This window comes from Rhinopithecus roxellana, chromosome 3 (genome assembly GCF_007565055.1).
Source record: "Rhinopithecus roxellana isolate Shanxi Qingling chromosome 3, ASM756505v1, whole genome shotgun sequence".
Lineage (NCBI taxonomy): Eukaryota > Metazoa > Chordata > Mammalia > Primates > Cercopithecidae > Rhinopithecus > Rhinopithecus roxellana.
In genome coordinates, this window is record NC_044551.1 from 152,557,990 (window position 1) to 152,572,235 (window position 14,246).

At 38.5% G+C, this 14,246-nt stretch overlaps 1 protein-coding gene across 1 annotated transcript; it reads right to left on the reverse strand.

Annotated features, from left to right (window-relative positions):
• Positions 1-3,964: 3,964 nt before the first annotated feature.
• On the reverse strand, positions 3,965-13,512 carry LECT2 (leukocyte cell derived chemotaxin 2). Its single transcript, XM_010359904.2, has 4 exons — positions 13,265-13,512; positions 10,240-10,336; positions 8,593-8,738; positions 3,965-4,557 (listed from the first exon to the last, which is right to left on the reverse strand). Exons 1-4 carry the CDS (start codon positions 13,308-13,310, stop codon positions 4,391-4,393), a joined length of 456 nt encoding a protein of 151 aa, XP_010358206.2. The 5' UTR covers positions 13,311-13,512; the 3' UTR covers positions 3,965-4,390.
• Positions 13,513-14,246: the final 734 nt, after the last annotated feature.

Consider the following 14,246-nt stretch of genomic DNA (forward strand, 5'->3'; position numbering starts at 1 on the left):
AGTGGTTAGCACATAGTAAGCACTCAGTAAATTTTACTTAAGTACTTTGGTTTTCAAGCTTGTTCCATTCAGTTCGCCCCACAGTATCTTAAATTTCTAAGAAATCAATTAAAGTAAAAAGAGACAAATATGTTCATCACTTTCCAGTTTGGGATATTAGGAAAACGTTATGTTTTTTTTTTTTGTTTTGTTTTTTACCTATTAAGCAATTAGAATACATTGTGATGTGTAAATGGAGGTTTTAAAAAATAGCACTTTTATATCCCTGTATTTAGAGACTATGTTTGTGTGTACATTCTCACCACTGTTCCATGTTATTTCTCACTGTAACGTCTGTAAGGCTTCTCATATCTACCTATATGTTTCTCCCTCTCAGAACAGTATTGCTACATTAGTAAGTACTCCATAAATGCTAGTGGAGCTGATTTTACTGGTTAAAAATTAAAACCAATTTCTTCAGGACTGGGGTGGTATTACAATTACAGATAGTATAATTTATACCTTAAGATTTCAGGAGGATACAGAAGCATCATATAATAGGGGACTTAAAACTGGATTAGGGGCCGGGTGCGGTGGCTGACGCCTATAATCCCAGCACTTTGGGAGGCCAAGGCGGGTGGATCACAAGGTCAGGAGTTTGACACCAGCCTGGCCAATATGGTGAAACCCTGTCTCTACTAAAAATACAGAAATTAGCCTGGCGTGGTGGCAGTCACCTGTAGTTCCAGCTACTCGGGAGGCTGAGGCAGGAGAATCACTTGAACCCGGGAGGCAGAGGTTGCAGTGAGCCGAGATCGCACCACTGTACTTCCAGCCTGGGCGACAGAGCGAGACTCCATCTCAAAACAAAACAAAACAAAACAAAACAAAACAAAAAACCTGATTAGGATAACAGGACAAACAAATAGCTTGATAGAGATGGAGTTGGGGATCAGAGCAGTGGTGGACATTCTGAAGGGATAAACCTCTGGTCTCACCTGGGATCACTCTACCATGATATGTTCTAGGAGGGGTTGGGAGTATACATGCCTGAATGGTCAGGTGATAGAATGCCAGTGGAGTTTGCACTGAGGATAATGGAGCAAAACAGGAACTAGAGAAGGGAGGTTGGGGGTGATTTTTTCCCCATTGTCAACTAGTATGAAGAGATGATGAGTACCATTGGCCTCTTCTACATAGAATGAGAAGTTGCTGCTCTAAATCATGCTTTTTAGTGGCCCAGTAGTTGAACCTAGTGAACTAAGCATATAATGAATCTTAGAGCAAAACGCAGAGTAAATCTAATTTCATGAACTCATGTAAATTACCTTGATTGGCCTGACTTACTGGGTAAGTAAATGGAAGAGTAAAACATTTCTACAACAGCCAAAAACAAGACAAGAACTTACAGAGTATTTTTAATGTTTTGTCTAATGAAAATGTCTTTACTTTGGAAGTCTGTGAAAAGTACTGTTTATTTAAAAGTAGTGGATTCTAGATAAAGGAATTTGACATTAGATGGATTTCAAACTTTAGTCTTTGGAGAATATTTTAGTTCTGTAAGCAAACTTTTTCATGTTAAAAAACATTTACATTTGTTAGGTGATTCTGGAGAAGTTTGGATAATTTTGTGGGCAAAAATTTGGTAAACAGAGAGAGTGGGGGAAAGGTCTTACTGTTTGTGCTGAAGAAACACAAAAATAGGATGCTCATATTTTTTGTTTTTCCTTCCTTGTGATCCTTGCTGGCCTCATTTGTATTGTACCGAATATGGGAGAGGTGAGGCAGGAGACAAGCCAGTTTTTCATGGGTGTTTATTATTATGAATAACATGTCACAGAGGCAATAGGCATGTGATTACTGTCATATACCACTGAGTGTGATAAATGTCAAATGCATGCAAGGATTCTTCCCTTTGTAGCCTGGCCTCTTAAATTGGCCACTTATCTCTTTCTTTTTCTTCTATTAAATTTATTTCTTGAAGATAAAACATTTTCAAAGTAAATATTGATTTTTTTCACATTATTCATGTGTAGCTATCAAACCTGACAGAATATTTAATATCACAATTTTTGAAGTGTATATTATCATCATGGTTACTAATGAAAAGTAAGTTTCTCTGTGCTATTACCCCTCTGTCATTCAAACTTTTATAATATTTTTATACTTAAGTCAAATGTTTTGACATCCAAACCTAAAAGACAAGCGGGAAAAAAACACGGATTTGTTGTTGCACTAGAGGGCGCCGTATTCCAGTTCTTCCTGAGAAAGAAGTCCTTTGGTCCAAAGTTTGCATTTCCATTGAGCAGATGCTGAGGGGAAGGCAATGTCCCTGCTCTACCTTGAGAAATTTCACCATTCCAGGTCATGAGTCTGGTTTTTAAAACAATATCCATATCCACCTGTGTTTTGCCTCCTAAATAATCAGAAGGATGATTATTTAGAAAACTAAGCATAGATTTTGTTGTTCAAATATTTCAGAGCTTCTTTTAAAATTGCCTTTAAGAGCTGATGTGGTATTTCCTTTTTGTGTGTCCTCAATGGAGTACAGCATTTATTTTTTGAAAGCCAAATTTCTGGAAACAACCTAAAGTTATTTGGTACCAAGGAGATGCATATTCAAATCAGATAGTGCTAGATATGGTTTGCCATTGAAAGTAATGGCAAAACCCGTGATTACTTTTGCACCAACCTAATAGATCTAAGAAGGTGCTAATTGTATGACATAGATTCTCAACTACCTGAGAGTCATCATGATAACTCTTTCTTCCTGGCCACCCACTGCAAGTCTTGTTGCTTCTGTGACATGTTATTCATAATAATAAATGCCCATGAAATCACCTCCCAACTGCAAAACTACAGCACTGGTAGTAACTTAAATCTTTCTGTGTGATCCTCCCTATCTAGTTATGAGTTAACTAGAGTTCCTTATTTTCTTGCTTCCCTTTTTATATGATTTTGTTATATAAAAAGGAAATTGTATTTTAATTTTAACTTTTAATTTTATAAAAAGAATATCGTGTGTTATGTGATCTTCTGGACTTTTGTAAACTTAAAATTATATTGTCATGATTCATTCAGGTCATTATGTTTAGCTGAAGTTCATTTATTGTGACTGCTGTCAACTATTACATTCTATAACTTTGAGATTATTTATTGATTTCACTGTTGATGGTCATTTGGGTCATTGGAGGTTTTGCTGTGAAAAATAGTGATACCATGAACATTCTCGTACATGTGTCCAGATACACAAATGCAGCCATTTCTCTAACAATAAACTTCAGTTAATTATGTTTTCCTCTAAAAATCTACACATAAGAATGTAATCATTCGCTGGCATTTTCTGCATTCCAAACAAATTTAAGCAGAAATTCATGAAGAAAGTTTCCAGAATGATTAGTTCAACGTATTCATTTTCTTACCTACTGACTAAACTCTTAAGGAGCCAGAATTATTTCTGGTGCTTTGGACATTTGTATGGCCTTGTTTCCTCTTAGTACCTGTTGTCAATGTAACTAACACAGAAAAACATAGCTATAATACAATGATGTGTAGAAATAAGTAGCTGTAATATGCATATGGCTAGATGAAATTGACAGGCCCAGTTCCATGAGACACTTCAGATAAAGGTAGGCCTCATTCTCATTCTGGTCCTTCCTGTAGTGCAGCCTCACTGAAATCTGGAGTATGTTTTCCTGGACTGCCATCATTCATAATCATGTGGGCGAGTGTGGATGGAAATACCAGCAAATCCTTTATTATGCAGGAAAGCAGCTCTCTCTACAACCAATATGATAAACCTAAGGATACTGCTGAGAGTCTACTACCTAAACTCAACGTATTCATTGAATATGTATTGCATGTATACTAAATCTAGCATTGTAAACCACTCACTGTTCTTGTACCATAGAAGCACTTTCAGGCTTTTTCTTACTTTCAAGCAGAAAGGTTGCTAGTTTTAGAGGTGTCAGAAATGCAGCCTGGCCCAGCTTAAGTTCCCTTGTTTATTTATCTTAGATCTTCAGGACTGAGAAATCTAAAAAACAAAACCACTCAGATTCCTTGGGTGACGGAAAGATCAAAGAGCCTGAAGAAACCAGTCCACTCGAACATCAGAGTGACCATGAGTTAAAATCAAAATGTTTTCTTTCTCGCACTTATCATGTTTCTATTTAAACTCAAATTTCCTTTTTTAATTAAAAAAATTTTGTGGGTACACAGGTGTGTACATTTATGAGGTACATGAGATGTTTTGATACAAGCACGCAATGTATAATAAGTCCTGGAAAATGGAGTATCTATCCCTTCATGCATTTTTCCTTTGTGAACCCAAATTTCTCGAAGAGCGGGGTATGCATCCAGGTTTTTAAGATGACTTTTTATTTTGAAGATCTGACCATTGGCCTTCCATTTATAGGTATGCAGTAGGGTCACTCAAGTCACAGTTTTCAATGTGCACGTGCGACTGTATGCCAGGATAAACTTTCTGCAAGGGCAATAGAGTTCCAAGTTTTTCTCCCTTCTTAATAGGACCTTTATACTTAATTGGCTTAATGTAGAACATTTTGACACAAAAACCTAAAAGAAAATAAGTACAATTATTTATCTGGGCTTCAGTAACCTTGAATCTGAAATTTAAAAACCAACAAATGGACAAAAAATAAAAAATCAAAAATAAAGTTGAATGAACTCCGGAGAAGAATAGATGAAAATGACAGAATGATATTAGAAAGGAAGACTAAATTACAAGATGCCAAAGGAAGAATAGATTCAAATGAAATGCTAATAAAGGCATTGAAGAATAATAGCAGGAAAATACTAGCTAGTTAGAAAAGGTGAACCCTGAACAAAGTCAGCTCCAAGACATATTCTGATAAAATTAATTGGACTTTAAAGGAAAATGGAAATAACTGGAACAAAAATAAAACCTTGCTAAATATCAAAAGAACTAAAAAGGCAAAGACCCAAGTAGAGAAATAGAGTGCAATACAATAATTATAAAATAAAATGATGGTGTTGGGTACAAATATAGGAGTCATATCTGTAAATGTGAATGGCTTTATCTTGTCTATTAAAAAATGTCCCATTGGGTTGAAAAGCAAACCCCAATTTAATGCGATATGGAATAAAACACAGCGATTGAAAAGGCTGAAAGTGAAGAGCTGGACAAAGATTTGCCAAGCAAATGGACAAAGATTTGCCAAGCAATAAGAAAGCAAGGGCTATCGTCCTGTTACCAGAGTGGAAATCAGGCCAAAAGGCATTGAAACAAGACAAAGGAAGATAATGTAAGAGAGTAAATGCCACAAGTCACAGTGAAGATACAACAGTTACATCTATCCATGCACTAAATAACAGGTCATCTGTATAAAGCAGAGACCACAGAGACGCCAGGAGACATAGATAGAAACCCACCAATAATAGACTTTAATACACTACTGGCACTGCAAACTGGTCAAGTGAGCATAAAAATAAGGCTGTAAAATTATGCTGTCCAATAGGGTAGCCACTAGCCACATGTGGTTATTCATTACTTGAAAGGTAGTTAATCTGAATTGAGATGTGCTTTAATGGTAAAGTACACAGTGGATTTTGAAGACTTAGCATTTAAAAATGTTAAATATCTCAGTACTTTTTGTATTATATATTGATATACTTTGAAAATATTGAGTTAAATAAAATATTAAAATACCATGTTTTTTGGCCGGGCGCGGTGGCTCAAGCCTGTAATCCCAGCACTTTGGGAGGCCGAGACGGGCGGATCACGAGGTCAGGAGATCAAGACCATCCTTGCTAACATGGTGAAACCCCGTCTCTACTAAAAATACAAAAAGCTAGCCGGGCGACCTGGCGGGCGCCTGTAGTCCCAGCTACTCGGGAGGCTGAGGCAGGAGAATGGCGTGAACCCAGGAGGCGGAGCTTGCAGTGAGCTGAGATCCGGCCACTGCACTCCAGCCTGGGCGACAGAGCGAGACTCCGTCTCAAAAAAAAAAAAAAAAAAAAAAAAAAAAAAAAAAAAAAAAAAAATACCATGTTTTTTTACTTCAATATGGCTACTAGAAACTACTCGCTCTGTCGCCCAAGCTGGAGTGCAATGGCGCGATCTCGGCTCACTGCAGGCTCCGCCTCCCAGGTTCACGCCATTCTCCTGCCTCAGCCTCCCGAGTGTCTGAGGGACTGCAGGCGCCTGCCACCACACCCAGCTTATTTTTTGTATTTTTTAGTAGAGACGGGGTTTCACCGTGTTAGCCAGGATGGTCTTGATCTCCTGACCTCGTGATCCACCCACCTCAGCCTCCCAAAGTGCTGGGATTATAGGCATGAGCCACCGCGCCCGGCCGAAAATTTAAAATTATATACATGACTTCTGTTATATTTCTGTTGGGTAGTTCTGCTGTTGAAGAGCTAAAACTCCCATCAGGTAGGTTTTATGAATAAATATTAAACAAAAGATGTGCAAGATCTCTACACTGAAAACGACAACAACCATTAATATAACAGTGTAGGAAAACCTAAGTAAGTGGAAGACATAATATGTTCATTGATTGGAGGACTCACTACTTTAAAAATATCAGTTCTCAATTTGATCTGTATATTTACTGTAGATTCAGTCAGAGCCCTGGCAGGATTTTTGGTGGAAATTAGCAAACAGATTCTGTTTGGAAATGCAGATAACCAAGAATTGCCAAGGCAGTCTGAAAGAAGAAGAAAGTCAACTCCAATTATGCATTCTGGAACTGGGGAAATAGCCTCTTGGTAGTTTGGAGGATGCACTGGGCTCACTGTAAGATGGATTGAAAAGCTCTGTAGCACTGTAAGATAGCTAGTGAAAAGCTACATTGACCACCTGACTATAAGCCCCTACTTTATAGTCTGACTGGTGAATCACAGTGGCCTTTTAGATCTCCAGGAATTAGTGTCAGTTTTGAGCAAGTGTCTAATAATCTCTGAAGAGCCTAATTATTTCTTCCCCAATGTGCTGTCATCCTGCTAAACCATTGCAGGTCCCTTTGGGGATGGCTAGAAGTAAGGTTTACAGTGTAAATTTTTGGCTGCATGGCAGGACCCTTATGCAAAAGGACTGAGCCTCCCTTTCTTTCAAGAGGCTCTGGGACTGAACCAATTCAAGCCTGGGAATTTATTGGGAATTGGAACCCATTATTGTGATGACTGAAGTCAGCATTTTGTTCATCAGACCTGGAGCATTTCCATTCACACAAGTCCAATAAGGCTTTAGTTGGCTGCTCATCTATTCAGTTCTAGGGTCACCGTGATTACTAGCCAATGTCACAAATCTCTGCGGTTTAGACGAATCTGATTACTACTGCTCTCACTGACCTTGGCATTAACTGTTAAGCACCACTTCAGATAACCCAGTTCAACGGCAGAAGTTTCCCTTGCGACATTGGGCCTAAAGAGGACAACCACTATGTAGCTCCTCAAGGATGTGGGTTCCCTCACAAGATGCCTCTCACAGCCTTGGTGAGGAGAGTCTCCTCTGGACTCACTCCCAATAGGAATGCATATATATGTTCATTAAAAGGTATAAGAAAGTTCGTAGCCGCAATTTTATAATCGCCTAAAACTGGAAACTACCCAAAAGTCCGTCTGAGGAAGAATGGATAAATGGATGAAAATATATACATATAATGGAATATCATGCATCAGAAAAAAATGTGGATACAAAAACATTAATCACATAATCATGAAGTGGAATGAAAGAAGACCCACAAAAAAGAGTGAATGCTGTTTAATTCTATACCATTTTTAGAAACAGGAAGAACTAATACATGGTGTTAGAACTTGGGATAGTGATTATCTTGCTGGGAATAATGACTAAATGGTAGCACAAGGGATCTCTAGGATGTGGGTGATGTTCTTTTTCTTGATCTGAGTGCTGATTACACAGGTATATTCGCTTTTGAAATTCACGGAGCTACACATGGATGTGTTGTGCACTTTTATGTGTATATTTTATACGTTGGTGGAGTAACCAAACAACAAAGCCAATACCTGGAGTACCAGGAGACCTAGCTTTACCTAAAACTTAGAAGCTTTCAAAAATATTTCACATTCAACTCTTGGAGAAATGCCAGCATTTATGATTTGTGGGATTTGAGTAAATACAAGTATCTATCCATTATGGTTAACATTGCTGAAAGTGGCTTCATTTATAGATTGTTAAGCAAAACCACATGGGTCACAGGAAGGAATGCCTCCAATCAGCTGTGGGGTTTCATGGAGTGTGTGCGTGAAGCAGAAGTTTTCAGAGAAAATGGTGAAACATCCTTGAAAGTGCCTCAGCTGGGAGAGGATCAGAAAAAATATCTATCAGGTACTATGCTTATTACCTGCGTGGCAAAATAATCTGTACACCAAATGTCTGTGACATGTGGTTTACCTATATAACAAATGTGAACATGTACCCCTGAACCTTAAATAAAAGTTTTTTAAAAAACGCATCAGCTAATTTGGGTACACTCTATATTCTTTCTGTTCTAGGTTTTATCATTTTGAAAGAAGTACAAAATCTCTATGTATGGAACCTGCATTAAATAAATAAGCATCAACATCTCCAGTAGACACCCCAGGTATAGACTCCACCTCTCTTACCTCTTCCAGATATTCGAACACCATTATTGATAGCATTTTTGTTTTGATAAGGTTTCTCCTGGCCCTCAATCATTCCAGTGAATGGTGCATACACAGTAGATCCAGCAGAGCACAAGATGTCCACACCCTGGTGAGGCCTCTGACTTCTAGGATGTAAATAAGAATGAACAAACTGAGGAGCTGCCCTGGGGAGCTTTACTGCCCGGGAACATGGTATTAGCCCACTGTTTCCAGACGAGGTACCAAAGCTTGAAACTGCCAGAACATGTTGGGATGTCCCAGGATGCCTCACTCTATTTAGACCAATTTTAACCTCCCTCCCTGCAGGTGCTAATAACCATGTTATAAAGATGAAAGCATTTAAAATGGTACTTGGTACATAGTAAGCTTTAAACAAGTATTAACTACTATTATTTTATGTCATTTGGGAGGAATGAGGCAATCCATGTAAGTGCATTTTCTAGATACCTAGATCTTGACATCTTCAAGCCCACTTTGAAAACAGCTGGCTTTTTATGGGAACCTATCATAAAAGTATCATATGTTACCCTCTTCTTATTTTTCTTACAGTGATCTAGAAAAGTGATTGTAAATGCCACTTACTATATATGGTATTTTAATACAGCGTGTGATACCTCCTGAGTTTATTAAAGTGCATGGGGCCCAAACCAAACTATTCCAGATCGTGAGGTGCCTTGAGTTCGTCTTAGCAACCCCTCAGCTCTTGCTTCCCGCTGCTGTCACTATGCCTGCTCTCACCAGCCTTCTAATAGGCTTCTAATAGGCTGTCGTCTGAACAATCAGATTTACCAGGATTGCTACAGTTATGTACAAAGCAACACTGAGCAGGCTCAAGACAAAAGCCAAGAAGTTACTGTATCAATCAAGTGCATAAACTTTACAGTATGAGCTGAGTTTAAATTTAGGCAATTCAGGGGACGTTTCCCGTATTTCCCTTCTTAGTCCTGTTTCAGTATTTGAGGTTGCTTTGTAAGTTGTATCTGTATATGTGAGAGTTTCCCTCTAGTTAGGATGGAGATCAGTGAAATGACTGGACACATGGCTATTTCACTAGCAAGTGGCACCCCAAGTTGATGCTGGGTATAACTGAAAATTCACGAGTGTGACCCTCATTGTCTGGAAGAGATAGTGGTGCTCTCTTGCCTGCTTAGAGTCAGCCTCTAATATTCAACCTCCAGAACCTGGGCCAGTAACAGCGTGGTTTGGTGGGAAGAGGAACCAAAAGCCTGAATTCAGGTCCAGCCTTCACCATCTCCAACTGTGCTTGACAGGTCCCTTAACCCTTTGGCACCTCAGTTCAAGTTTCTCTTCTATAAAATGGGATAGTGGTGTTTGATATCCCTTTGGAAAAACTAAGTGAGGTAAGTCAATATGTGAAGACATTCAGAAAGAAAACTGTTTGCTCCCTGCTCTTTTCCTTCTTCCACATTCTGATCCCAATTCACAGCTCATAATTGAAGCAGAGTTATTGGAAGCTGCTCCAAAGACAGTGATGTAACTGGTTACATCTCTAGTTTTTCATGCTGTCAGAAATGTGAGCCCTTGAGGCAACCAACGTTGGGCAAGGACACTGAGAAAAGAGGTTAGGGACCAAAGGGTTGGATGGTTGTTTGTGCAACTTCCTACCTTTGAGCAGAGTACTGTCCACAGCCATGGTGGTCACATGTCCGGATCTCGTTGGAAGACTTGCCAGCACATATATTAGCCCACGGCCCTGCCAGTGCTAAAAAGGAGAAACATGAGAGCAGAGCTCCTGGCCTCAGACATTCCCTATCTCCATTTGCCTTATCAGTCACACAGTGGATCCTGACAATTCTGTTTTCACTGTAGGTTTCCCCAAACTTTATGTATTTGTGGGAAGGTCGTCTTTCCAGAATTTTATATCCTGATTCAGATGTAAAATTGGCTTTTTCCCGGGCCACAGAATTCTGCCTTGTTATGTTAGAGCATTAGTGAATACAACTTTTTTTTTTTTGAATCGGAGTCTCACTCTGTTGCCAGGCTGGAGTGCGGTGGCATGATCTCAGCTGACTTCAACCTCCGCCTCCTGGGTTCAAGTGATTCTCCTGCCCCAGCCTCCTGAGTAGCTGGGACTACAGGTGCACACCACCACACCCAGCTAATTTTTGTATTTTTAGTAGAGACGAAGTTTCACTATGTTGGCCAGGATAGTCTCGATCTCTTGACCTCGTGATCTGCCCGCCTCAGCCTCCCAAAGTGCTGGGATTACAGTCATGAGCCACCGTACCCAGCTGAATGTGTTTCTTTATAAGCATTGGCCTCCATCATTATACTTTGCTTCAGATCCATTAGTAAATGGTATATGTTGTGCTTTTCTATTTTTCTTTGCTCATTATCTGCCATGGGGATCATTATTTTTAGATTAAGCAAAAATAATAAAAGAGCATGGCTCAGAAAATAATTTTAGAAATTGTAATTTTGAAATGGTTAGTTCTACTAATCAATTCCAAGCAAATGTTTGAATTAAAGGAAAAAGGAACTCTGAACTAGCCAAGTTTGTTTAACACTAGATATCTCATACTTGCAAACATGGAAGGGAAGAGGGAGATTGTTAGAAATAATCTGAAACGTTAAACCAATTTAGCCTGGATTGAGATTAGGAGAGAAGGTGGGAAAAGGAGTAGAACCAATTATATGAAAAATTATGAAACATGGAGGAAGGGCTGCTTTCTCAGCAGACTTGGTGCAAACTTTGTTTTAGGCACAATTCATCTCTTTAGTATAGTACTTGATAAATGTTCAATTGAATTAAACGTCCTGGATTTCCGGTGTTAACATTCACAGAGAGATACAGTAAGCACACTCAACCTTGCACTTTGAAACAAACAAGCAAAAGCAAGAGTCTGGTAATTTGACTATTGATTTTATTTAAAGACATTTTACTCTTCATTAATACCTATGCTGTGAAGAGAAGCTCCAGAATATGGCCATTAAGTCTCTTCTTTAAAATAGTTTTAAAAGGTGGGTTTCAAAAGTTTTATGCCTTGGAGCCAAGCTCCAAATCAACACCTTGATCAAGATATAATCCCATCAGTTTGGCAACTAATATTTATCCTTGGGAATTGAGGCAAATATCAGACAGTGTAGTAATTTATGCACCTTTTCTCCTTCTGTGAGTATTAAGGGAGCATTCCCTTTGTCTTAATCCACACCAGTCTCTGTATTAGTATCTGTATCAGAATTCGATTTGATCAAAATCAGAATCAAATTCTTATATCAACTTTTTATTATCTAGTTTTGTTCTAGTTAAGTCCCAGACCAAGACTGAAAGGCTTTGTCATGTCTTCTCAACCCACTATTGTTTCCCTCACTAAAGAACCGGAACATTCCATTTAAATTATTTAGAGCATCATCAGGACCATGTATCATTCCTGTTTCATTTTTTAATAGCCAAATACATAAGTCCTTGTTGTGATCATGCTATTAATGACTTTTTAATCTTTTTAATCTTCCCCTGAAATAAGTTTTTAAAAATTAACCAACATTCTAAAATTGCACTTTCTTTTTTTTTTTTTTTTTTTTTTTTTTTTTTTTTTTTTTTATTATACTTTAAGTTCTAGGGTACATGTGCATAACGTGCAGGTTTGTTACATATGTATACTTATGCCATGTTGGTGTGCTGCACCCATCAACTCGTCAGCACCCATCAATTCATCATTTATATCATGTATAACTCCCCAATGCAATCCCTCCCTCCTCCCCCCCTCCCCCCTCCCCATGATAGACCCCAGTGTGTGATGTTCCCCTTCCCGAGTCCAAGTGATCTCATTGTTCAGTTCCCACCTATGAGTGAGAACATGCGGTGTTAACACCAAAAGCAACGGCAGCAAAAGCCAAAATTGACAAATGGGATCTAATTAAACTTAAGAGCTTTTGCACAGCAAAAGAAACTACCATCAGAGTGAACAGGCAACCTACAGAATGGGAGAAAATTTTTGCAACCTACTCATCTGACAAAGGGCTAATATCCAGAATCTACAAAGAACTCAAACAAATATACGAGAAAAAAACAAACAACCCCATCAAAAAGTGGGGAAAGGATATGAACAGACATTTCTCAAAAGAAGATATTCATACAGCCAACAGACACATGAAAAAATGCTCATCATCACTGGCCATCAGAGAAATGCAAATCAAAACCACAATGAGATACCATCTCACACCAGTTAGAATGGCAATCATTAAGAAGTCAGGAAACAACAGGTGTTGGAGAGGATGTGGAGAAATAGGAACACTTTTACACTGTTGGTGGGATTGTAAACTAGTTCAACCATTATGGAAAACAGTATGGCAATTCCTCAAGGATCTAGAACTAGATGTACCATATGACCCAGCCATCCCACTACTGGGTATATACCCAAAGGATTATAAATTAGTCTACTACAAAGACACATGTACACGTATGTTTATTGCGGCACTATTCACAATAGCAAAGACTTGGAATCAACCCAAATGTCCATCTGTGACAGACTGGATTAAGAAAATGTGGCACATATACACCATGGAATACTATGCAGCCATAAAAAAGGATGAGTTTGCGTCCTTTGTAGGGACATGGATGCAGCTGGAAACCATCATTCTTAGCAAACTATCACAAGAAGAGAAAACTAAAATTGCACTTTCAACTTACCGGTAGAAATCAGACCAGCCAAAAGGAGGACTTTGGTGGAAAACATCTGGGTTTACTTCCTTTATGTTTCTTTCTCCTATTAGAGTTGCCCCCACAGTCTCTTTGAAGAATATTCAAGTTTGAATGAATACTTCCTAGCTATTTAGCCTTAGAATCATGCATCTTTCATTTCTTTAGTGTGAGACACAGAAAGTATAAGAGAATGGAGCAAGTCAAGTTCTAATATTCCATGGATAGCTATTTGATTTGCAGGTAGGGCCTATGTAAAAGCCTTTGATCTGAAGAAGCAGCCAATTATATTGGAAACATTGACTAAATATTAACAGAAAATGATAAGGCTAGGTGCATATCGACAGTCTTCTCGGCCGTGGCTTGTAGGAGAATGTTTGTGTGAATGATGGAATATTTAGTGCTGTCTGCTGGTAGATCTTTCTTTTATTTCCTTTAGAGCATGTATTTCAGAAGAAAATTGATCATTAATAATGTATAGCCCTTCATAACATATTCCTTAATATATCCCTTAAGTGTTTTTGAATTATCAGTTTAATTATATTTTATCTGTGTAATATTTGCAAATAACTTCAATATTTTAATAAAATTGCCTGCACTTACCTTAAATATGTGATTTTTAAATGTTTTCTTGTTTGTGATATGATAAGTTAACACCATTAAAAGCATCCATTAATAAAGGAAAAAAGATTAAGTATAATATAGTCATTGATATGGTTTGGATCTGTGTCCCCACCCAAATCTGATGTTCGATTGTAATTCCCAGTGTTGGAGGTGGGGCCTGGAGAGAGGTGATTGAATTATGGGGCTAGAGTTCTCATGAATGGATTAACATCATGCCCTTGGTGCTGTTGTCATGATAGTGAGTGAGTGAGTTATGGTGAGATCTGGTAGTTTAAAAGTGTGTAGCACCTCCCCTGCTCTCACTTCCTCCTGCTTTAGCCATGTAAGACGTGCCTGCTTCCCCTTTGCC